The 25056-nt window shown below is 39.3% G+C and overlaps 1 protein-coding gene across 6 annotated transcripts in view; it reads right to left on the reverse strand.

Annotated features, from left to right (window-relative positions):
- Window positions 1-311: 311 nt before the first annotated feature.
- Window positions 312-25056, reverse strand: part of AP2A2 (adaptor related protein complex 2 subunit alpha 2) — a 50270-nt gene continuing 25525 nt past the window's right edge. For 3 of the 6 annotated variants that reach the window (XM_074885087.1, XM_074885091.1, XM_074885092.1), the window contains 19 exons: window positions 23670-23799; window positions 20511-20612; window positions 18952-19060; window positions 18307-18457; window positions 17708-17876; window positions 16425-16562; window positions 15012-15194; window positions 13897-13994; window positions 13489-13720; window positions 12472-12645; window positions 10401-10564; window positions 8579-8656; window positions 7584-7666; window positions 6717-6806; window positions 5798-5921; window positions 4960-5076; window positions 4683-4752; window positions 3895-4029; window positions 312-3086 (listed from right to left, as the gene is read on the reverse strand). In XM_074885087.1, coding sequence (XP_074741188.1) covers window positions 3009-3086; window positions 3895-4029; window positions 4683-4752; window positions 4960-5076; window positions 5798-5921; window positions 6717-6806; window positions 7584-7666; window positions 8579-8656; window positions 10401-10564; window positions 12472-12645; window positions 13489-13720; window positions 13897-13994; window positions 15012-15194; window positions 16425-16562; window positions 17708-17876; window positions 18307-18457; window positions 18952-19060; window positions 20511-20612; window positions 23670-23799 — 2425 coding nt within the window. In that variant the 3' untranslated portion in view covers window positions 312-3008. The remainder of the gene's footprint in view (window positions 3087-3894; window positions 4030-4682; window positions 4753-4959; window positions 5077-5797; window positions 5922-6716; window positions 6807-7583; window positions 7667-8578; window positions 8657-10400; window positions 10565-12471; window positions 12646-13488; window positions 13721-13896; window positions 13995-15011; window positions 15195-16424; window positions 16563-17707; window positions 17877-18306; window positions 18458-18951; window positions 19061-20510; window positions 20613-23669; window positions 23800-25056) is intronic. The other 3 variants (XM_074885088.1, XM_074885090.1, XM_074885089.1) reach the window with 3 other exon arrangements.

Here is a 25056-nt window from a genome sequence, read left to right on the forward strand (position 1 = left end):
TTTTTAGCAGTTTAGATACTCTTACACAATGTCAACTTTTTTTTTTTCATAAGTCCTGCCTGTGTGTAATACAGGTGTGTGCTTCATAGCCTCAACCATACCCCACTGTTACACCGGTTTGTAATGTTACACCAGCATGTACTGTTAATACAGTTACTGTTGTTAAACACTATAGGAAGAAAGATTTTTACATTGTTTTTTCTTACAGCAGAGTATTTGTAACATGTGACCAAACACACCAACAAAAAAGCCATAAACAAACCTACTGAGGAAGCAGAGATCTGCAGACTCAACTGAACACAACCCACCAGTAGTTTGCAGAAAAGAATTTACTATTACACATAAACTCATGTTCCATAACAACCATTCCATGCAAGTATTTTTTACACTTCCATGCCCCCAGACAAAAAAATGACAGTTTAATTACTGTTCTAATCATTTATTTAGTCTTAATACGGTCTTCTGATGAATATAGTCTAATATATAGTCTCCTATATGAAAATTCTCCACTTAATTTGACAGAACTTTGTTTTATACAAATAAGACAATCACCATAAATGTTACATACTGGAGTGTAGATCAAGAATGAACATATGCTACCTGTTTTGCTATTCAGTTATTTTCACATGTCAATGCCTGAAAATACTGTACTTAAAAACAATAACACTGTTTACTGCAGAAATTACTTGTCTGCTTGACAGGATACATCACTTTGGTAAGTTAACCATCATTCACAAAAAAATAATCAAGTATTTGTCTGAATTTGTTCACTTTTCTGCTCATGGCTTCATTGAGCTGACATTTAATACAAAGTGTGAACAGTCATAAGCTTAACACAGTCACCACTGAAAAGACACTTTCCCTTACCCCCCTTCTTCGCACATTTTTAATGCACATTTTAGCACAGCTTGAACCAAAGCAAAGTGAACTAAAGTAGTGCAGTGTCTCAAGGTGTCCTTTAATGAGGGCACAGAACATTTTCAGGGGGACAGATATACAACAGGATTTGGAAAAAATGAAATATAAGCTCCTCCCCTGTCTTTGCTAAGACTCCCTTTAGTTCAGCACATCAGATCTGTAATGTAGCAGCCAACAGCATGGTTAAGATAACAGGACTAATAGAGACATACGGCATCCAAAGGACAATTAGTATTTTGCCAGCTGCCCAACCTGACTGCAGGAACTGCTCATGAAGATTTTCAAAGACAATGTTTGTGATCAAAGAATCTTGATTAGCTACTTGAAAGGCCATAAAAAGGCCAATTGTTCAAGAGAACTTTTGCAGAAAGACCAGGACTATAGCCAAGTTTTCAGTCATAACATCCAGTTACCAGCGATTTCTGGAAAAACTAAACAAAAAAACCCTCCTGAAACCCACACACCACAGCCAAACCTTTGTTCTTCATTTTGCACTTAAGTATGATCACTAGCCTTCAACCGAACCAAATTATAATCACCCAGTTCCATCGTTTAACTCAAAACACTGAAGAAAAAAAAAGCAAGGCACACTCAATCATGTAGAATCCCGTCCCCTGCTGTGCACTGGGCAGCATGACAGGAGCTTCATTTAAATGTATTTTCAATGTCATCACTATATCACTCAAAACCTTTATTTCATGGGCATACTTGGCTGTGTGTGCTGTGAGACAGCAGTCTCAGGCTTCCTTTAAATAATCTTGAGGAAATCTTGATCTGAGGTTCACTTCTCACGTCAGCAGCAGCTGACTTCGTTCATCATGACCTACAGTACTCGCTGACAACTGCCCGCAGTTTCTAACTGTACGACCTCACCTGCTTTGTTTTAGCAGCCTTTGTTGCACCAGGCTTAAAGAGTGTGAGCCAAAATTGCGTCCACTTACTTCTGCAGAGAAGCTGCAAAGAGTTTGCTGACGTGAAGCAAGTTACAAAGGCTTTGGTCGTAAAAGCCACTACAAAAGCTGAACGTTTTTGGGCCTTCTATTCTTGGTCTCAACACAAGTCTCTACACCATGTTGGATATTTTTACCACCACTGACAGACAGGAAACTGTTCAGATATCAGTTATTCAACCTCTCGAGTTTTAACATTACTCTACACTGGGGAAAAAATAGTTTAAAATTACATTTTTGTCTAAAAGAGTACATGCCTTACAGCCCTTCAAGGGCCTATTACTTCCCACTCCTCCTTTTATACAACACCAGACTCTGCAGTTAGTTATATCACATCATTAGGACTATTACTTGCTAAGTCTGATGGGAAACAGAAAAAACACAGAACAGAATATTTAACTTCAGTTTGACTAACAATGAACAAGCATGTACTCATTCACCACCTACTAAACAAGCTCACCTCATTATTTGAGATAAGCAGAAGGCTTAAGAATAGCTTTTTTGTTCAATCCACTTTCCAAAGTTCAGAAAACATTAAGAAGTAAAGGATTACAAGATTAATACTCTAAGACTCTGGTCCTGTGGCATTTTTCAAATACAAAGATTGATGACAATCAACATAAATGTTCACTTGAATCCGATTCAAACACATCTTGGAATCTGCCATTCCACCCAGTACAAGACTTGTTCAACTTTACAAAGTTTTGACTCTACATTAATATCTGAACTAACCTTACTGAGCAGCATTACATTGGTTACTTTCAACTCAGAACAGAGCAAGTACCTGTTAAAGGCACTAAGGCAGAATGTTACTAGCCATTTCCAGTTGAAATCCTTGGTTACCACATCTAAATCAATTTCCTTTAGCAAATTTAAAAGCCTGACCTCTGCAAGAAAAAGGAGCACAAGACAGCCCTCCCACCCTTTGTGTAACACACTAAAAGCCATTTTTAATGTAAAAAGTCACTTCCGTGTACTGTACATTTTATAGTCTTATTTTCAAACAAGGGTCAAGTCCTATTAAGGCAGGGAGCTGGTATTGGTTAACATTGCAGTACTCAGACAGTGATGTACAAGATATTTATTTGCAGTATGATGACAGTGATATAAATGGAAAAACCAAAACTGACATGATTAATATTAAAACTGTTCTGACAGCAATTCACATAATCTCTGAGATACAGCTTCTTTACTTGTTCGTAGTGTGAGCCTATACATCTGAAAAAGAACATAAATATTATTTACATTTTAAACAGTTTGGCATTAAATGAATGCACAGTCAACTAGTGAAAGCTACCAGTTATCTCTTACCCGTTTTATTAGATTTGGTAGGAAAAAGACCTCAAGTTAAAACATTCAGAAGCAGCAGCCACTGAGTAATACAGCTTTTTCAAACCACAGGCTGGAGAACATATTCAAACCCTTGTTAAGAGTTACCATTGCTCTCATATTTTTAGGCTTTAAGAGCAAGGCATTGTCCAAAATTTTTCTTTAAAAGGAGTAAATGTTGTGGAAAAGTCTAAAGACTATCACCACTTCTTCAGAAAACAGGAAACTTACCACCCTAAAATTATTTTTAGTCCTCAGTTAACTTTGATAAAACCTCTATCAAAATGCTTGAGGAAAAATATTCTTTAACATTGTGTTCATTTGCTTACGTTTTCTCTTTTAGCCAATCATTCTTTTAGTAATTTAAAATGGCAAAGGGAATTATACTTAATCTTTCCAAGGTGCACAAAACAGAAACATTAAATGTTTCCAGCGTTCAAGAGAAGATGAGACTCCATGAACTGTCTGGAATAATACAATGATCTCTTCCAACAGGAAAGAGAATTGCTATGAAGCAGCAGCTTACCAAACTGGGCCAGGACCAGCTGCTACAATTCCATTTCTTGTTAGAGTCTGCAGTCACAATTAGCTATTGCAGTAGTGATTTTAAATAAATATCTTAAGGAGTTTCAGATATACACAGATAATTAGTTCAAACAAGAATCTGTATTTAAGCTGTAGATGCTTAAACAGATACCTGTGCCTGGAGGTTGGGTTCAAGGCGCAGCAAGCATCCAATCTGAGTAGTTTTTGTATGTATGATACCAGCACCGACAAAGTTAGCAGGATTGGGATCTACCTCCTCAAGCAGGGCTGATCCAAAGCCAATTATCTGTGAAAGAAATCCCGAAGACTTACATGTGGGGACAGTGGGACACCAATACCAAGTCTACCCAAGCACAGCCACCACCAACTAGCAAAACAAGTAGGAGACTAATTTTTATTTGAAGTGTTCAAGACATTAAAGAATTATCCCATACCAATTTTATTACAACAAATTTTTGAAGTGACAGAAGTGACCCTGATAATGTTCCTGAAAAAGAGGTTCTCGAAAACAACTGAGAAATAAGTTAGATTCAACATAAGTCTCCTGGTTTTGATAAAGCCATTCCTGTCTTACATTAGTCACTTCTGTTTTGCCTAAGGCAGCCAGTTCTATAACAGGTCGCTTGTTTTCTTTTGTTTACTTTTCTAACTAGTAACTCTAGTATAAATTAAGGCTTGAAGTATCTTTCAATTCAGTTTTAAGCACTGAATTAGTGTTTTCTTAAATACTTTCAAGTTTCCAGCTGCTATTGAAGATTACATCTAATTCAAGCCACATTGAGAAACAGTCCACTCAACCCGGCACTGCCAAGGGTCTGTTACACAACATGGACTCAAACTTTAACAGGACGATCCAATTGCCATGTAAACCAAGACAAACAAAGTTTGTTTATACTGCTACCCTTACACTCTGAATCAAAAATACCACACAACACCCACCTTTGCTTTTGTGATCTCTGCATCCATTGGGTGTTTTGCTTTAAAGATATTCTGTACTTCTTGTTTCGGACTGCAAGACAAGGCAAGATGAATACATGGTGTAGCACATGTATTGTGTACAGCACTGTTCAATAGCAACGGATTATACTGGGAGAGTTTATAACTCACAAGATTAAGTATGGGATGAGGCATTGCACCAGCTACATTCACAGTGTAACCTTTTTCTTCCCTTGGCCCACCACAAGAGCCCCAAGCCCAAATATAGACAAAGTCTTACTTGCTCAGTTGCTTCCAACGCTGAAAAAAGTCTTGAGAAGACATCTCTGTTGGCTGGAAAAATTTATTCAGTGTGATGGGTAATTTTACTGAAAGATTTTGAAATGTTCCGCCATACCTGCATATGGAACAGAAAGAACACTGTGTATGCAGCACAGTGTCAGCAGTCTCTCAGCCTAAATCAACCAAGGAATTGTGTATGATTAGCATTATCTGCAGTTCACAAATTTTATTTCTAAGGTACAGTTGTAATCCACTGTTAAATAAACGCATTTGCTCTGCTTAGATGGCAAATGAAAATGAATTGGCAGAACTTCTAATAAGGATCTCTCAGTTTCAACATAGGTTGTTATCCTTCTAGATAGCCCGCATCAAAGGTGTGAAAATACATCCCTGTGAAAACATACCAGGAAGAACCAGTTTAGACTAGAACATCAGAATGTAGCCCAGAAATCAGAATTTCCTCAGGGCTGATGTGAGTGGACATAACAAGATTCTGGTTATGGCTGCATGCATTTCCAGTCCAAGCTGTTTGCAGAAACGTTCTTGGTTTCCAGAAGGGAGAAGTTACTACGTATATTCCTATCAAGATTTCTTAAGCAAACAGGAAGACTGCTGTTTTATATGGATAGTAGAAAGAGAAGTCATGGAGACATTTTACCAGCAGCTGCTTCTTGATTAGTAAACCACATTGTTCCAAGTGGATTCCCTACCTTCCCTAGTAACTTAAAGCTTAGTTAGATCAATGTGTCCTTATTCTACACTTCAGTCAGAGGACCAGGACAAATTCAACATCTTCCATCCAATTAATTCACTAACATTGGAATCCTGTGTTTTACCTGAATTGAATGTTCAGGATTGGAGCTTCCATAAAGTCTGACACACATTCGATGTTTACAACCTGCTGAACCTGTGCACCTCCATCCACGGTGGGGTCAACAGGTTTTGTCTGAAGATTCAGGCATAAGAACTGCTTAAGGAAAGTGATCAATGAATTGGTAACTTTTTTTAAAAAAAAAAAAAAGCAAATCCTCCAATAAGATATATGAGGAATTACCATCATTCACTCATTCTCTATATGCTACTGAATATTCAAAGGCCAATTCTTGTACAGCAAGTTGTTTGGCTTTTTTTCATACTGACACACCTAGAAGCAATAACCCCCCACAATTCTCAGTTATTTGGATACTCTTAAAGAAAGGTGCCCTCAAAAAGATATGAAGGCACAGACAGACTTCACAATAGACACCACTGGATGTGAACGTCACAGTGATGCTTTGAGTCAAACAAGCTTGATTACACAGTCTCCCAGAAATCCTAAATTTGCAATACCAAGTGTTAAGGATGAACTGTAAATTTAAGAGCTTATTTTATATCACCATCTTTGTGCACATATATTCTTCTATCTCCATCTCGTCTGAGGTTATCTGCTAACACAGGACTTGAAGGACGCCACACCTATACCCCTGCTACTTCATGACAGTGGAGAAAGTTAGTTACATTACATATTTATTCAGCCAAATTTCTCCTTATTTCAACAGTAAGTTTGTGTTTGTAACAAGAGCTTTAAGGAGAGAATGTTCCCTCTCTGCTCAAGGCATGTTCTTTCCCCAAGAACTTTAGAAAGTTATCAGCAAGTTTCTCATTTCTTCATATTCAAGGACACCATGCCTTGATCCAGCAGCTTTACTATAATTTTGTGTGGCATAAAACACAAAACCCAAATAAGAACACACATGCTGCTTCATTTAAGGATATTTGACTGTAGGTCATCTGAGCAGATTACTGTTGGAGTAAAATTCAAGAACTGTGTTGATGTCTTATTACCATAGAATATGAACATACGTCCTAAAAAGAAAAGAATAAAAGACATCAGAATTTTTAGGTACATCACATATAATCATATTAAACTCTCTGTGCTTCAATTATCTAATACACTGTCTTTCTACCTTTCTTTAAAGCAACTTTTAAAAACAAAGCATGATTTACATGGTTTATCTTACCAAGATATTCACAGTTCAAAATGAAATAACAGATTAAAGCAAACCATGCAACTTCCCCCACAGTAGCTGTCACACAGGCAGTTAAAGAATCCATGGAAGTCTTTCAGAGAACATTACTTTTTATGTAAAGAAGCTGTTATGATACCAAAAGTGATGCAGAAGGGAGAAGCAAGCAATCCTAGTGCTGGCCTGTGTCTGATTCCCAGCTCTTTCCTAGATGTTTTCAGTACCTTGTGCATTAATGTATTATGATAGACATGTCCAAAATGTACTGTGTATCATATTATTACAATAAGCTATACTGTAAGATATAAAAATTGAGGAGAATGGTCCTTTATAACCCTGGCTGTACCAGTCTTACAAAGAGGCAGCAAGAGCTGGAGCTTACAGTACCACTTAACACTCCCAGTTCATCTCAGCTACCAAAACAACCCATAAGTTTAAGGAAACAAGAACCCACACAGAAGCCAGAGGCACACAAACAGTGAAGATCCTAAGACAGGTTAGGCCTGAAATCACATTTCCCTCTTAAGCAGATGAAAAGTAAGTCCCATCCATAACATCATGCTGGCATCGGGGTTGATAATGCAGACAGCTAACCACTTGGCCTGAAAGATCTTACCCAGGTTCTGTCGAAATTCAGACTTCAATCCAATTTGTAGCAACTGATTTTCAAATAAGACTCCATTATTTTTACACACAAACCTAGGGGAAGAGAGGGAAAACGTGTTTTAAATTGAGTTATATTAAATAATACTTAGAACCACAAAATTCAGGGTTTACACAGAGGATGAAGATTGTGGTTAACCTAGAGTGCATCAGTCTGTGAGAGAGGTCTTTGCAGAAAACTGCAGAGTTAGAAAAGACAATTTTACAACCAAAACCACCACTTGTAGGACACTAAAAGAACTGAAATTTTTATTTGATAGGATGTCTGAGAAACTATGAAGGAAGCCACAATGTGCTACACACACACACACACACTGTCTATAAAGGACCAGGCAACAGACTAGGATTTTTCTTATGCATATTCTTGACAACTTCTGAAACTCATTAGGTTGGTGCAGAATTGAAAAGTTTGAGGCTTTGACTGTTTAAACCTGAAAGAAAAAAGAATCCCTTGTTTTATCAGTTCTGTATCACATAAGTCAACTGAGAGCTGTATTATTTTTTTTTCCATTTTGAGAGAGGAAGCCCATTCTACAGTGATTTCAGTCCTTTCTGTCACCCTTCACATAAAAGTAGAAGAGGTGGTCAGCAAACATCAGCCTTTTGCATACAAGGCACTTAAAACATACTCCCAAGTATCAGTACTTTTGACAATTTACTCTTTTACGACTTTCCTTTATTTGTGAATAGTTGCAAAACTTAATCTACAACTGGCATTGCCTCATTTTAGAGCAGTGTGTGATAGCACTGACTCGTAAAGGCAACTCTAACCTGTGTATTCATGAACTTGTCATAAAATCCACAGCATCTACAGAGGTGCTCTAGTCACAAGTCTGACAGTACATGTTTCTCTAGTTTTGCTGGTATTAAGTTAATGCACAATAGAGTTTTGCTTTATAACTATAATCTGGAAGTTGCCCAGCCTTGCAAGGTTTTAGTATTGCTTACTTGTGAAAAAGCTCATCAGCATCATGCACAGTATCAGCTGGTTCCTCAGAAACTACCTCAGATGAAGCCAGGTCAGGGCTAGTTCAGGCAGCACAAAGGAAGAAAGGCAGTAGCGACAGAGATAGCAGGAGTTAGTAAAGACAGCTTAGTGCTTAGTTATTTCTTTTACCTCCTTCCTCAAAAATGGCAGTGCTGAGTTTAATGCATGAAAAATTTATTAGCTGCCCTAGCTCAGTACACCTAGAAAGGTTTTAGGCATTAGGCAATGTTTTCCCCCACTTCTCTCCCCCACCCCACCCCTCCCTGATTGTCAGGAACCAGCAATTCTTCCCCAAGACAGGAGACAGATGAAGGTGTTCAGTAGCTTAAATTTATACCTCTTAAAGAACCAAGTCCTTTTAGGTGTTTAATTGTGACAGCAGAAAACTTTTAGTTCAAAACCGTAAAGGGAGACGTATATTAACTACTACAAAGGTGCTCTTTGAAGCAGAGGCCTCATCAACCTTAGTGGCACTTCTAATTACAGCTGTACAATCTGTTCTTAAAAACACGCAACTATTAAGTGTAGGCAAGGATATACGGGCACACAGAGAATGACTTACCCGAAGTATCAGATTAGAAACAAAAGTGACAACAGCACTAAAAAGAGGCAGGAAACTGTAAAAGGCAACTTCTCAGTATCACTAGAGAAGCATTTCATCATCTACAGACAGACCAAGGGGTTGGGCAATGCTATACTTTCTTCTGCAGAAAGAGAAAACTCTTTTTAGGTAACTTTTGCTTATGAAGCTACTAGCATTGGTTTCTTTAAAAGAGGGAAAAAAACCAAAAACCTCTAACAAGCTTGTGTAGCTTCTTAAAGTCTTGGTATTGTATAGCATGATTAAACATCACTTATTGACTTCCAGGAAAAACACAGGATCAAGTCCCAATCACTGCAAACCTGCAACAATGCATTGCCTAGTATAAAATTTTGATGAAAGTCTCAATGATCCAGGCAGATTAGTTTCACTAATTATGTCTTTTATATTAAGATGCATTGTAAATCTGTCATGCCATCATTCAAAATTTGGTCCTTGACAATAGTAACACATTCTTTGGCCAATAAGATGAGATATTTTTAAAAGGCATTCTATGATTTTATACTATTTATTTCCAAAATTTTAGCCAAACAATTTTTGAGTGTAGCCACAGTGGCTTTTAATATTAACAGAATTAAGAACACCCTGCACCTACACTACACTTGGTAATGTAACTAGGAAGAAGATACTTGTATCAAATACCCTTAAAAAAAAAAAGCAAAGCACTTGTTTTTTTCCCCTTTTCACACCTGTTTGTCAGACAGTAGCAGAACAATTTAAGTGTATCTTGAAATTCTGAGAACCAGTATCTCTGGACATAATCCATCTCATTGTTCCAGTATCAGCTTGCCATAAGCGGAGACACACAAGAATACTTTATGGAAATAAGATAAGAATAAACATATTCATATCAGGCCAGATAACCCCCAAATTCAGGATGTATTGAGATGCACAAGCAGCTTACTTTAAGAAGCAAAACCAGCATGAAAACTAGGCAATATTGTGTGGCTAATATCCTCAGGTTGATTACTACAGACTCAGTTTTTCCATGAGCAGAAGTATTCAATAAAGATAGCACATCCAGCACAGAGTTCAAGAACACCTCTCTTGCTGTGCTACTACCACCCAGGAATGCATTCCATAAGCTGGAACAAAACTGGAAGTTATTGTACTTTTTTTCCTCTAATCCTGTTTTAAGAGACAAATTCTTCTTCAGATTCCTTACAGGGTGACTTAATTACCTCGCAAAGTTGTCATCAGAACCAGGAGCAAGAGGTGCAACTGCAGAAGCTGAATCTGAAAATACATCCACCAGCAGGCTACCACTAGAGGACGGTGGGGGAGCTGAATTGGTGAGAGGGGCAGCACCCAGACCCAGCAGATCCGCAGATGGAGAAGGAGTAGACTAGGGAAGACAAGACACTTTGGTGTTACACTACAGCAAAACTAAAACAAAGCTGTCTCTTTTGCATAGACAATTAAGCTATGGCAAAGTGTCTCTCCCCACCACAAATCAAGCTTTGGATGGACGTAGTAGGCCTCATGAATGCAGCTATCACCTTGCATTTCAACTTAAGCTCATTAACAGATGTGGGGTTTTTTTCTGTTGAGGAGAGTTTTATGTCCATCTAACCATTACATAAAAAACCAAAATTAATCTGTCTGGAATCTGATTCTGCAGAAGAAAGATGACACTTTTTCCCCCTCTCTTCTCACCTCTTAGTTTCAAGGGAAATTAAGTACTGTAGGGAACAAAATTCAAATGTGCTGCTTTTCTTTCATGAAGAATCCAGGAAGAAATGCAGTAGCTTTTACACAAACCTAAATTAAAACATCACAGCATCTTTTAAAATTGACTATCAGTTTAGTCCTGGGTTTTTGAAGCCTGGCAAACCTTAGAAACAATGTAAGACCTAACCAGCAAAAAAGCAGAGCCTGTAGCTAGTTCAAGCTGCAAACACTAAAGGTAGAGGTACAACCTTTGAAGTTTTTTTTTCTCAAATAGAACAAATCAGGTAGCCAGGACACAGAATCATGCAACAGAGGCTGCACATATGTCCCCATGTCACATGCAAGAACAAAGCACAGACTGTTAAACAAAATGTTCATGTATTAGACGTTAGCTGCCTACAATACTCCAGATACACTCAAGATGAGTCATGAGATGCATTTGGCTTGAGCCTGAAATTTTGGTTTTGTAAACTCAAAGTTATCATATACTCCAAAAATGGAATTTGATGCAGTGAAATGAAAAATTCCCTGGCAAAAAATATTTCAGAAGCCAATCGGTAAGAACTACTGAAAAAAAACAGCTGAAACTCCAATTTGGAACATATTCTTGGCATTTAAACCAGGGTCACACCAAAGCCACTGATGACAGTAACAGAGTGGAGTTTCTTACATGGCTGCAACCCATAAAGTGAAGCTCATAAAAGCATAACACAATTTTAACTGCCAGTCACCTCAGTCAATTTGGCATGCAAAGAAAACTTGGCAACTTTTCTGCTGGAAAGGTATTTCTGTCCATTCAAAGATTTTGCACTTGGAACATCTACTCTTACATACTGCAATGACTAAGAGTTAAAGGATTACACTTCAACAAACTGGGCAGAGAGTGTGCTACAGTATTTCCTCCTCTTAGGTATACTACTACTATGTCTCAAATGTAATTACAAGCTATGCTAGTCATTAAAACCAGAAACAAGTATTACATTATGGAAACAATTCATCCTCCCAGCTTTAACTGACAATAAAATGAGAACTTTCAGCTCAGAAGAAACAAGACTGTGGCCTTGTCTACCATAACTGAACTCAAATACTACTGTCAAATAAACAGTAACAACATTATATTGATTTAAGGACATCCATCTTAGTCAAGTGTCATCCACTTCTAGTAAAAACAGTAACAATTCAAAACAAGAGGCAAAATATCTACCATGTTAGACAAAGCAGAACAGCAGCTGATATATTGAAATTCAAGTCACTCCTTTTAAATATATGTTAATCTTATCATCTCGCCTTCAACTGCAATTTCACCAGCAAGAAAACTCCCATTTCTAAGTTTACAGCAATATTTTTCAAAGTAACAACATAAAAGGGATTCTTTTTTAGATAGTTTGTCCCCATTTACATAAGATTTCCAAAGAAAAACTGCATCCAAGCATGTGGTGGGGGGAAAGAAACTGTATGTTCCCCTGCTACTTTACAGCAAATACCCATAGTTTCAAACTCCTAAGAAGCCACTTTAAGAAAAACATTATTTTCTCACTTGCAGGCCATCTAAATTAGTGAAGTAACAGCTTTTAAACTCACAACAGCACTGGCATTGACAGAGGTGGGTTCAGCACTTCCATTCATATCGGAGCTCCTCTCCTTTTTGATCTCTTCCAGGTCAGTAACTGTGCCTGGGCCTTTCTTCTTCTTGAGTTTAGCCAAAATAGAAGATTCCCTCTCTGGAAAGGGAGGCATTTCTTCCAGCACTGTAGCCTTATCACAGAAAAAAAGTATTAGCTAAACTTACAGAAAAAGCCAAACCATCTTCTTTGAAGAGATACACCCTTACAGATTGCATGAGGCAAAAGCAGAAGTAATTATCCACACAGAAAGTGACGATGCAGTTTATTGTACAGTGATAGAATAGACCTGCTTTTTTAAAAAAAAAAAAAAAAATATTTAAAACTTTCTGAAGTCCTCCCAAAGCAGTTAAGAGAACAGGAGCATATCGATTCTCTGGTACAGTGCTGTTGAATTAAAAAAAAAAAAAAAAAAAAATTAGATCACAACAGGTCCTTATGTCAAACAGATCTAGACTGATACCACAGAAGATTCCCCAAGGGTCTAGTCAGACCTAAGCATTTATTAGCTGTCAAGACTATGTGTGCCATGCTCTGGCCAGACCTGAGAGTATCAGGTTAAAACACTGTGAACTTCTGGAGACAGAAAAAAAAAAAAATTAAAAAAACCCAAAATAGCAGAATTACAAGTTACCTGCCCACCATCAAGTAAGTCAAAACAAAGCACTACCTTTTGGTATCTGAATACTGTAGGACCCTGTACTATGCCAGCTTTCACTGGCTTCCCAGCTCCAGATTACCATGCTTCAGTGGTCATTTGTACCACTAAAGCAATAACAACTTGGATTTTAGCTCTAAATCAAAGGTGGCTGCAGCTGAGTTAGGCAGACTAAAAGAATAAGTGCCCACATTGTGGATCCTTAATCCTGCTTTAAGACTTCTGAGCAATCAGGTAAGGTTTAGTGGAATTTACTTGTTGACAGAAGACACAGCTACAGAGTTCCACACAATAAAAACAAATGATCTTTATACCTACCAATATATCAGTACTGGCAATAGTACTGAGCCTCAAATACTCAACAGCTCTCTGCTGCAGCTCAACATCAGCATTCTTTAACTGACTGTCACTGCGCAATACATCTTGAATTGTGGTTTTGATTTCTGGAAACAGGTTCACAAACTTGATGTAGGTAGACAGAAGCAGAGCTCGGGTAGGAACACTACACAGATGAAACTTGGAATGTAGCAAGTTGAACTGGATGAGGGGACTTAAAAGACGGGAAGAAAAAGAATTTGTTCAGTTCTTGTAGACATGATCATTCTTAATGCATTACTAGCAAGAGCTGAATCATTTGTTAACTGGCCTTTAGGAGTATTAAATAGACATTAGATTCTTAACAGAAAGTGTTACTACTTCAACTCAATATTTTAGAAGGTGTTTTACCTTGATCTTGGATCACCTGCTATCAGATTTCCAAATTCTCCCAAGATGTAGCCACCTACTTTTACAAGATTCTCATGGCATGCTGGAGCTTGAAGGGCCTGTAAGAACACATTAAATAGTCATTGATCAGCAGTATATCAAAACAAGATCTTTTCTGTCCCTTCCACGTCCAGTTTCCTAGTCTACTTTCCTGTAAGAGCAGACCATAGGTGTAGGCACTATAGAGCACTTACAAGAAAAGCATGATAGGTGGTATGACTTTACAGAAGAACCTTTAATATAAGTATTACTTGCTTAAGAGCTCTCTTAGGCCCACCTAGCAGCACTGTGGACTTCCGAGGACAGACACATCTGCTTAGGTTTCCCCTTACATCTTTAGGTGTCAGAAAGATATTAATATACTTAATTTAAACCTTGCAAGAATGTGTTGAAATTGTCCAGGATAAAAATACTGTCTTTATTGAGCATGAAGAAAAACATAGCAGGGATGAGTTCTGAAAGTCAACTTAAACATTCAGGAAAGGAAATAAAAAAAAGTGGAACGCCCATATGAAGAATCCAGTCAGCGCAACAAGGCCAGACATTTGGAAGTGTTCTCCTTTAATAGTTCAAATTCCAGTTTTATCAGAATGGATATATGCTTCCAGAAGGATCATCAAGGTATCATTTTGAGTGTTTTGGATTCCCCCATGCAGAAAACTCAAAAAAAAAAAAAAAAGCAAGCCACCCTGTAAAAAGCTTCTGTTTTTACTACATTTCAGTAATTTTCCAGGTAATGCAATTTCCTTACTAAGCCATCCATTCAATGCCATCCACCAAAATAACAAAACACCAGCATAACCTGCCCTGCCCTCCCTCACCAAAACCAGTACAGTACCAGGTGTATTCTACATTACTTAAGCCAGAGAAGCTTCTCCTCAACTTAATATAGTCTCTGACTCTGAAAATCTATGATGCTAGTTTTACAGAAAGCTTCAGCAGTCTTTTATTGAAATATTCAGGATCGTATTTTAACTCCTCCCCAACATGGGGAAGCACACAAATCTGCTAGATCATGTGGTGTTTACTTAATTCCTACTTCATTTTGACAGTGAATTGAAAACAGTTATTCTCACCTCAAAAACAGTCTTTGCTGCATACCCTTGAACATCATCCCTGTTGATGACAATCTGAATAACTCGATACCACACTTCTTCGCTGACATAGTCACCAGCAATGCGAATCAGATTCAAGATTGTGTCCACATACCAGGTATAATCCACTGCATACTTCTCAGCTAGAATTGCAACTTTCAGAACCTGAACACACATAAGAGAATAAAGAAGGTTGACTAGCTTCTACTATAAGCTGTGTATCAAGATTCACTTTCATACACACCTAGTGATACCCCATGGTAGCCCAGAAGCCTGTTTCAGATGCCCCCACAGCTAAGGTGACAGCTGAACATTGAAGTCTGTGCCAGGTACACAATGCTTTCCCCATAATGCATTTGAATATGTTGTGCCTGTGGCTTTCAACTGTGTAGCTAAGCAATCAAGAGCAATTTACTGAACATTTTTTGTTTGCTATAAATACACCATCTAAACCATCACCAAGACAGGACCAAGTAGGAAACTGGACACCTCTTAAAAAAAAGAAAAAAGTGGAAACTCAAGCCAGCAGAGAGAGACCAGAGTCGCCAAGACATAGCTGACTTTTTCGGGTCATACTGATCCCTAGATCCTGAAGCAAACAATCAGCATATGAAGAGACCTCCACATAATTTGTTATCAGTTGTATTTATACTGACATTCTTTTAGGAGTACTAAATTAACAGAACGAAATTCACACTATCTGCCAAGTCAGGGTAGATTGCCAATAACAACAAGACAGTACAAGAGGTAAATCACCTAACACTGTATTCTATGTTAACTTCTCTGATCAAGAAACTTTGGCACCTAACTAAGCTAAATGACTACCATAAGCACAGGTTTTGGCTACCATTCTAAGAAGGCTGTTGTTTTTTTCCTGCTGGGAGGAAGGAGACCGATACCATGCCTGTCTTTTACCTGATTATAAGGTACTGTTTTGGGGGATCCTTAGACTAAGAGAACGTTCTCACAGCATACACAGTATAAAGTTCTACCTACAAATAAGTATTTATCACACTAATTTTTGAAGCTATTAAACAACTAACTAGAGTAGGACATAACCCACAGATCCAGAGATTGTATTTGCTCAAGCATTGTTAAAATTCACTTCACTTTCTACATGCAATGCCCCAAGACAAAGACTAGTTTTTAAAATTCCTGGATTCCAAGGGCTTTTTTTTTCCCTTCTCCCATTAGTTTAACCTAAATGAAGAACATCCTTTGCTATTAAGACTACAAACTTAGGGGGTTTTGTTGGTTTTTTTCTTTCTTTGTTGGGTTTTTAAACCACTATGAAAAAGAATCTCTATCACAGACTATCCAGCATCACAATCAATAAATAAAACATAAGCTGCCAAAGCCAGCTATGAAAAAAATAAGGAAACACAAATATCTCACAATTTCTTCTCTAATAGAATAGTCAGCAGTCTCCAAGTAATTCAGCATTTCAGCCACAATCTGTTGGGCATTGCTCCGGTCACACATTGCGTACAGGAGATCTACAGCTCTTTGTCGTACGCTTACATCTCTTTCAGTCTGCAAAAGGACACACAGCAAAAGATCAAGATGATTTCATCTTTATTGGGAAAGCACATGCAACTTACTGAAGAGAGAAATCTTATAATCCACAGTCAAATTTAAAAGAAATATATTTTCATAATCTTTCAGATACAGAATGAGTTTAGATATACCCTTCACATAAGCTATGAGTTTTTCATGTCATTCTCACTTTCAGTCACCTAGAAGGAAGTCACTGGAGACTCAGACAGCTTCCTGGTCTTAGATAATATTATAAAAATAATCAGGTTTTGTTTCTGTAATATACATATTCAAATCTGTGCAAGCGTTGAAAGGATGGAGGAGTTTGTACAGAATACTCCACTACTACCGTAACGAGGGTGAATGAGTTTGTGGTCCACTGTGCACTGGGTAACTGGCACCACTGGCCACAAATGCACTAATTACTGGCTGAAACTGTCAAATCGTCACCAGGCCAATGGGCAATTGGCTACCTGCAGGTTTAGTGCTGGGCTTGTCTTGTATCAACAAAAGCCCAGGCAGAACAGATATGTACTTTAAAGTTAGACAAGTGTATTAAGCATGAGCTTGAAAGAAAACAATACACGTAAACACTGAAGTGTGCAAGTAAATTTACATGCAAATCAGCCTTTCTCTTTTGACTTCTGCTTTTTCACATAAACATGGCCTGGGAATGTGTCTTTCTGGTTTCTTGACTTTCTGATTCTGCAGTAGAAGTTGATCTGTTTTACTGCTCCCCATAAGCTACTGCAGTGAAGGAACAGCATCAGATACCAGCAAGACACTAATAAAACAAAGTCTTCCCAGTATTCTCAGTTTTGAAGTTCCATGTTTTGAAAGAATTATTCATCTTCAGTCCACAGCTTGACAAGATACTAAAGTGTTACAGGGGCCACAGCTACAAGTATCAGATTTAATAGTAAACTGCAGAAATAAACTGAAGCTGACCTCTATCGCTGCCAGCACAGCAAGGTTTTGAAGGATTGAGGAAAAAACCTAAAGCAGACTTCTGAGAATCACTCATTTGGTCCCCAAGTTTATTAGCTTAATTGGGGATGGGGGGCTTGGGGCAGTGGGGGGAGAGGGCATTGAGGCAGAGGAGAAGACAACACTCAGAACAGACTGCACACTTAAATATTTACCTTCAATGCATTGATAACTGTTTCTATGTGTGTTTTCACAGCCTCATGTGAGAATTCAGAGCTGGCAAGCGTGCACATGCTTTCCAGTGCTAGGTAACGCAAATTAGTTTCTCGGTGCTGCAAGAACTGACCTAGCTGGTTACAGGCACGGACTAGTAGATTTGGCTCACTGCACAGAACAGAAGAGAAAGTGAAAGGGTTAAAAGCAACAGGTTTGAGAACACCCAATACAGAATACTACTTCTGCAGTTGAAATTTCTTAAAATGCTTCAAAGTGTCTGCTAAAATGCCCTGATGACGAAATGAGAATTCAGATACTGTGAGCAAATACTCTCTGTTGGATTAGAGTGGTGGGGTCAATATAAAACACCAAAAAAAGAAGCAGCAAGAAACAAAGCAATAAAAATTACGCTGACAGCAACATGGTTCATTAATATTGTTGAATTTCATTGCTGTGGTTGTGTTCCAATCTAGCAAGCAACTTCATATTCTGTTCTCCCCGCCTCCTTCCCACCCCGAGAACCCCATTTAGTCTTCAAGACAAAGCTACAGCTTTTCACTTAAAAAAATCCTCTCATAATAGAAGTGTGACAGCTCACCTGTCATGATGTATAATTAAGCTTATTGCCTCAAACAGCACAGCGTTCTTTGCATTTGAGTGTTGTACTTTTTTTGACTTTGGTGGCTCCTGCGCTTTGTTAAGAATAGTTTCCAGACATTCTGTTAGACGACCACGTACCGCCGGGTCTTCTGGAGAAGAACAAGCCGTTGGACAACTTCATTTTGCTCACCACCCTAATCCCTACCTTAGGCCTTCCACCTCGCTAAATCTGAATAAACTGAAGTATTCTGATACATTAAAACCAGTTCACTGTCCCCCAAAATACAGTTGGCAAAAGAATTCCAAGCCACAGTTCTATCTGGGTGAGAACAAATGCCAAACATGATCTGCACTATAATATATTCCAAGACTTTAATACAGTTGATAACATTAAAGAATATTTAAAATGGCAGCTGCAACTGGTTTGTAAGATGCACACTGGTTTGACACTTTGCTCTAAGCTACGTGGCCTTTTGAATTATGTTGTGTTTAACAATCTGAAACACTCAAGAACACAGACTTCAGAATCCTTGTCTTAAGACAATGTGCTTGTGCTCTGAGTTACAGTAATGCTACTGCACCGTAGCTCTGTGGAGACAGCGTACTGCGTAAGAGAGGACCACTGTTGTGATTTGTGCATTACCTGGAGGTGGATAGCACTGTAACAGCCTCAGAAGTTTCACAGATAACCAAGGAGCAGGAACAAAGTAGTACGTATAGTCCTGAAGATCTGTTGATGCAGAAGTTACAATCTGTAAAATAAGCAGACAGGATGTTAGCTACTGAAGTTAAGTGATGCGCAATCACGAGAAGCACTCAAAGAACACTGTAGGTCAGCTCTGACAGAAGCTTACAAAACTATGTCACTAGTAATGTTTAATGCAGTACATTAGTTGGGTGTAAGTTGTCATACTGTGAGTATACCACCAGTCTAGGTTCCCTAGCAATAGAAATTCAGTTTTACAGATACATTAGTCTAGGAAGTCTCTTCCTGAAAGCATATGTGCTTTTCTTAAGAATGAAGATCACCATCTTGTAACACCAATATATTTAACTAGATGCTTGACTTTCTTTAGTTCAGCAATTCATAGATTCAGTTAACAGAACACCTAAATATAGTGTTATAGTTGACTGTTGATAGGTGAACTTGGAGTTCCATCACAAGATGCTACGACAGACGGAACTAAAGCAGGACCAACTAACACCTTCAGTAACATTCATACTCCAGAGCAATAAACAGATAGCTTTCACAGAAGAGGTTTATATGCATAGTGAAATGTGATACGGATTACATTAAGTTTTAGAGGGAGGAGCCCTCTTCATGGATTTATCTTCTCCCTTTGATTCTAGGGTAAGAATGAGTTTGGCACTAGCTTTGCTCAAAGAAATTCTATCTAATTCTTGCTGCTCCATTATCAACAGCCATGCACTTCCCCTAGCACTCTCTTACTTTTAAGTATTAGACAAAACCTTCGTATTTGAAAAGAAATTAAACTTCTCTGAACTACAAGTAACTTTGGGTATAACACCGCATAAATCTGGGTCTAAAATACATTTGTGAAGTATCCTCCCATGTCTTGCGTACCTTCCAAAAGACAAAAATCAAACAAAACAGTAATGTAAGTTTTCCAGCACGGAGATGCTAACTTACAGAAATGTCTCTCCACTCCTCTCTGTACCCTCTGTCCGGGTTTAGACCCCTACACCCATTTACAGAATATCAAATGTTTATGATTATTAAAGTAGCAGCAGCTCAAAAGAGAGAACAGGAAGAAGCCTCATCTTGTAAGAAGCTCAGATAAAGTCAGAAGTACGGGCTGTATTTTTGAGGGTTCTGCGCAGAAGTTTGCAGAATTGGTCTTTGATCCAAACACTCTGATGTTATAGTAACATAAAATGAAGACTAAAAACTCAACAGCATCATGGTGATCCTTTCAAATACAAGTAGCTGAGACAGACAGACAGACACCTTTTTGCTACATAGACTTGAAGCAAAGCAAGGATTACAACAAGAAAATTTGGGCAAGCTTACCAGTGTCCTGCTCTGGTAAGCAACAAGTGTTAAAAGAGGTTAGCTGAACCAGCTGCATGAAGTGAAACTGAATCATCTTCTCCTTTAACGGTACGCTAAACTGATCTGACCTAGGAACCTGAGTAAATTAAGCAACAGTGAAGTATTATCAGGGTTATCATTGGACTCACTCTGCTTAATCTAGACACTGCCAAGGAGACTGAAGTTTTAAACTCTTCTGGGTTCTTCTGTGCCAAAGTGGTGATCAGACTTGTAGCTGCAGTAACCACACCCTAGAAAAAAATCAAAGCAATACATTCAATTTTGTCACACTTTAAGAAGCTGCCCATTAACACCTTTTACTTCAAGTATTAATATACAATAAAACTAAATTTATCCCCATGACAAAGCCCCACATTAAAAAGCCCTTTATTTGGCTAGCAGCTAGACTAATTACACATCTTCAAAATCCAACAGGATTTTCACCAACATGATACACTGCTTGGCCCTGGAGGGAAGAGGAGCCCAAGAAAGCTGGTTAACGTTCAAGAATCACCTCCTCCAAGCTCAGGAGCGATGCATCCCAACAAAGAGGAAGTCGGGCAAAAACACCGGGAGGCTGCATGGATGGACAAAGAGCTCCTGGACAAGCTCAGACACAAAAAGGAAGCCTACAGAGGGTGGAAGCAAGGACAGGCAGCCTGGGAGGGATACAGAGAAATTGTCCGAGCAGCCAAGGATCAGGTTAGGAAAGCTAAAAGCCCTGATAGAATTATCAGGCGTCAAGGGCAACAAGAAAAACTTCTTGGTACATTGGTGATAACAGGAAGACTAGGGAAAGTGTGGGTCCTCTCCAGAACGAAACGAGAGACCTGGTTATGTGTGATAAGGAGAAGGCTGAGGTACTCAATGACTTTTTTGCCAAAACCTTCATTGGCAAGTGCTCCAGCCACACCACCCAAGATACAGAAGGCAAAGGTGGGGACTAGGAGAATGAAGAACTGCCCACTGCAGGAGAAGATCAGGTTCAAGACCATCTAAGAAACCTGAAGGTGCACAAGTCCATGGGACCTGATGAGACACATCTTCTGGTTCTGAGGGAATTGGCAGGTGAAGTGGTCTAGCCACTGTCCATCATATTTGAGAAGAAATGGTAGTCCAGTGAAGTTCCCCCGACTGGAAAAGGGGAAAGAAACATAATCCCCATTTTTTAAAAAGTTTAAAAGGAAGACCCAGGGAACTACAGGCCAGTTCCACCTCTGTGCCCAGTAAGATCACAGATTAGATCCTTCTGGAATCCATACTAAGGTACATGGAAAATAAGGAGGTGATTGGTGACAGCCAACATGGCTTCAATAAGGGCAAATCATGCCTGACACATCTGGTGGCCTTCTATGATGGAGTTACAGCATTGGTGGATAAGGGAAGGAACAACAGATGCTGTCTTCCTGGACTTTTGACACTGTCCCACATGACATCCTTGTCTCTAAATTGGAGAGACATGGATTTGATGGATGGACCACTCAGTGGATAAGGAATTGGCTGCATGGTCACACTCAGAGTTGTGGTCAATGGCTCGATGTCCAAGTGCAGAACAGTGACAAGTGCTGTTCCTCAGGGGTCAGGGTTGGGACCGACACTGTTTAACATGTTTGTCGGTGACATGGACAGTGGGATCGAGGCACCCTCAGCAAGTTCACTGACAACATCAAGTTGTGTGGCCAACACGCTGGAGGGAAGGGATCCATCCAGAGGGACCTGGATAGGCTGGAGAGGTGGGACCATGCATATCTCATGAAGTTCAACAAGGCCAAGTGCAAGGTCCTGCACATGGGCCAGAGCAATCCCAAGCACAAATACAGGCTGAGCAGAGAATGGACTGAGAGGAGCCCTATGGAGAAGGACTTAGGGGTGTTGATTGACAAGAAGCTCAACATGACCTGGCAATGGGCACTTGCAGCCCAGAAAGCCATTTGTATCCTGGGCTGCATCAAAAGAAGTGTGGCCAGCAGGTCAAGGGAGGGGATTCTCTATCTCTACTCTGCTCTCATGAGAACCACCCCTGCAGTGCTGTGTCCAGCTCTGGGGGCACCAACATCAGAAGGACATGGACCTGCTCGAGCAGGGCCAGAGGAAGCCACGAAGATGATCAGGGGCTGGAGCACCTCCCCTGTGAGGACAGGCTGAGAGAGTTGGGGGTGTTCAGCTGGAGAAGAGAAGGTTCTGGGGAGACCTTAGAGTGGCCTACCAGTACTTAAAGGGGCTACAGGAAAGCTGGGGAGGGACTCTTGATCAGGGGGTGTAGGGATAGGATGAAGGGTAATGGTTTTAAACTGGAAGAGTTTTATTTGTATTAGATATAAGGAGGAAATTCTTGACTGTGAGGGTGGTGAGGCACTGGCACAGGTTGCCCAGAGAAGCTGTGGCTGCCCCCTCCCTGGAAGGGTTCAAGGCCAGGTTGGACGGGGCTGTGAGCAACCTAGGCTAGTGGAAGGTGTCCCTGCCCATGGCAGGGGCGTTGGACTAGATGATCTTTAAGGTCCCTTCCAAACCAAACCATTCTGTGATTCTATAATACTGCCATGCCTACAGAACATTTCATGCTATTTTTGTATTAGCTCTGTCTCATGTTTGGATAGTACATCTAAAATAAGAGAGCTATATTAAAAAAAGCCTGGATGCAAATTATCTTATTACACAAGAGAAGCACGAGTAGAGAAACAGGATGCAGCAGATTATCCAGGAAAGAATTCTGACAACCCAACATTGGGAAGAAAAGGCTTTGCATAACACAAACATTTTATATTACTGCAGAATAAAGCACTCTTATTACTGTGGAAGCACGGGTCTTAATACCCTTACTTTCTTTAAGGAACTAGACAGGGGGAAAAATAGAGTCTCTTATCTAAAACAATAGGTTTTTTGGAACCAGCAAAATAAGAATGACAACAATGACACCACAGGAAGTCCAAGCACTGCGAAATCGGGCCTTGCATTTTTAGTGCACATCTAATCTTAAAAGGCCTAGAAAATTTGTATCACACCTACGCAATTATACTTAGGATCACAACACACAAGATTAATTTATTTGCAGCCAGAGCAAAAGAAGAACTTGTGCACTGCATTTTTATATCTCCAAGAAAAAGGTAAACAAAGCTTTATTAAACATTAATACATACAGCGACTAAGAAAGGACAACTCATTCCATCTCTTTCCCCAAGCCTGAAGAAAACATCAACCCACTTGCTTGAAAGACTCGAGAAGAAATAAATTAATCGTGTATTTAACTGCAGAAGTGACATCATTCTCTATACGGAGTAGGCCTGAGAAGCATAATGAAGCTGATTTACCAAGTGCTGGTCATTGAGGAGATGCACCACTCTAGATGTCCAGTCTCCCATGGGGACAAGGTCAGGAGAGGTTCTATATAAACGCAGCAAGCAAAGGGCAGCACTCTGCTTCACACTATCCATAGTATCTCTGCAAGACATAAATATGGATTTAAAATACAGTGGCTGAGTCACAGCAATACTTGCAGGCCAGCATTATGCTAGTCTTTGCACTGACTCAGCATCCCCAGCCAGGCAGCATCTTTTCAACAGAAGTTGAAAGAGAAGTTCACTAAATTCATCCTATGTTACAGTATTTGTTGTTCTTAATCTTGTCCAGCAGGTTTAACTAGTTTTCAACCATTACATATGTCTAGTAGCCTCTATAATGATATAATGATACTATAATGCAACTTAAAGTGACATTTCACATCTTTTTATCAGAATTGGTAAAAATTGGCTTCTTCATAAGAATCAGCTTCTTCCAAACTGACTCAAGACAAACACTTAAGGGACACTATTACGCATGTGACCAAAGCTGGATCTCCTGATATGCAGGACCTATCAGATACAAATCACTAACTACTCAACAGTTTCAGTAGCTACAGCTAGCATGCAAGTCAGCTAACTATCACCAAGCATGCAAACCACAAACCTATTCTCCTTGCCACCCGTGCTGCTGGAATAGAAATGGACTATTTTAAGCGCAGCATGCTACTATTCTAGTTCAGTGAATTCCCTTTCACAAAGTAGTCAATTAAGCATTTTGTATGTTGCACAACCAACAGCTAAAAAGTGTACAGAGCATTGTCACTGGAAGTTTTAAGAGGTAGTTTATGCTGTGCAATCTTGGTTAAATGTTCAGAAACCTCCACATTCCCAGTAGAAGTTCAGTCCACCTGTTCTTTACGAATTTACCAATTTTCCGTAAGATCAAACTGTACCTCAGTTAAGAAAAAAACCAAACCAACCTATTTCTCCCCTCCCCATCCTCTCTCTCCTTCCAATTTACATTCAAGCCAACGGAGCTAAAGTTGCAAATGTATCTGACAGTGCTCATTCTGCACAGGTCACTTAGATATAACATGTACCTATACATATATTCTCTTAGAAATGCAGAAGGAATGAGGCCCTGAAGACTGATCTCAGAATATAAATACAGCTCAAAGTTTAAACAAGTCTGAACTGAAGATGCTGTGCTCTGTCGGCAATTGATGACCCTAAGTAAAATTTGTGGAACTTTTAAAGGTTATCTTATTAAAACCCATGCCTCAGCATCGCAGTGTTGTCTCCACTATGCTACATGGAGAATAGCACCTGGCAAGGGCAGTGCAGGACAGTCACACAGGGCCCCAGAACGTTCCCATCTCTAAGCATGTGCCCCTACATAGGGAATTCCATGTCTGAG

The sequence above is a fragment of the Strix uralensis genome, chromosome 15, assembly GCF_047716275.1.
Source record: "Strix uralensis isolate ZFMK-TIS-50842 chromosome 15, bStrUra1, whole genome shotgun sequence".
NCBI lineage: Eukaryota > Metazoa > Chordata > Aves > Strigiformes > Strigidae > Strix > Strix uralensis.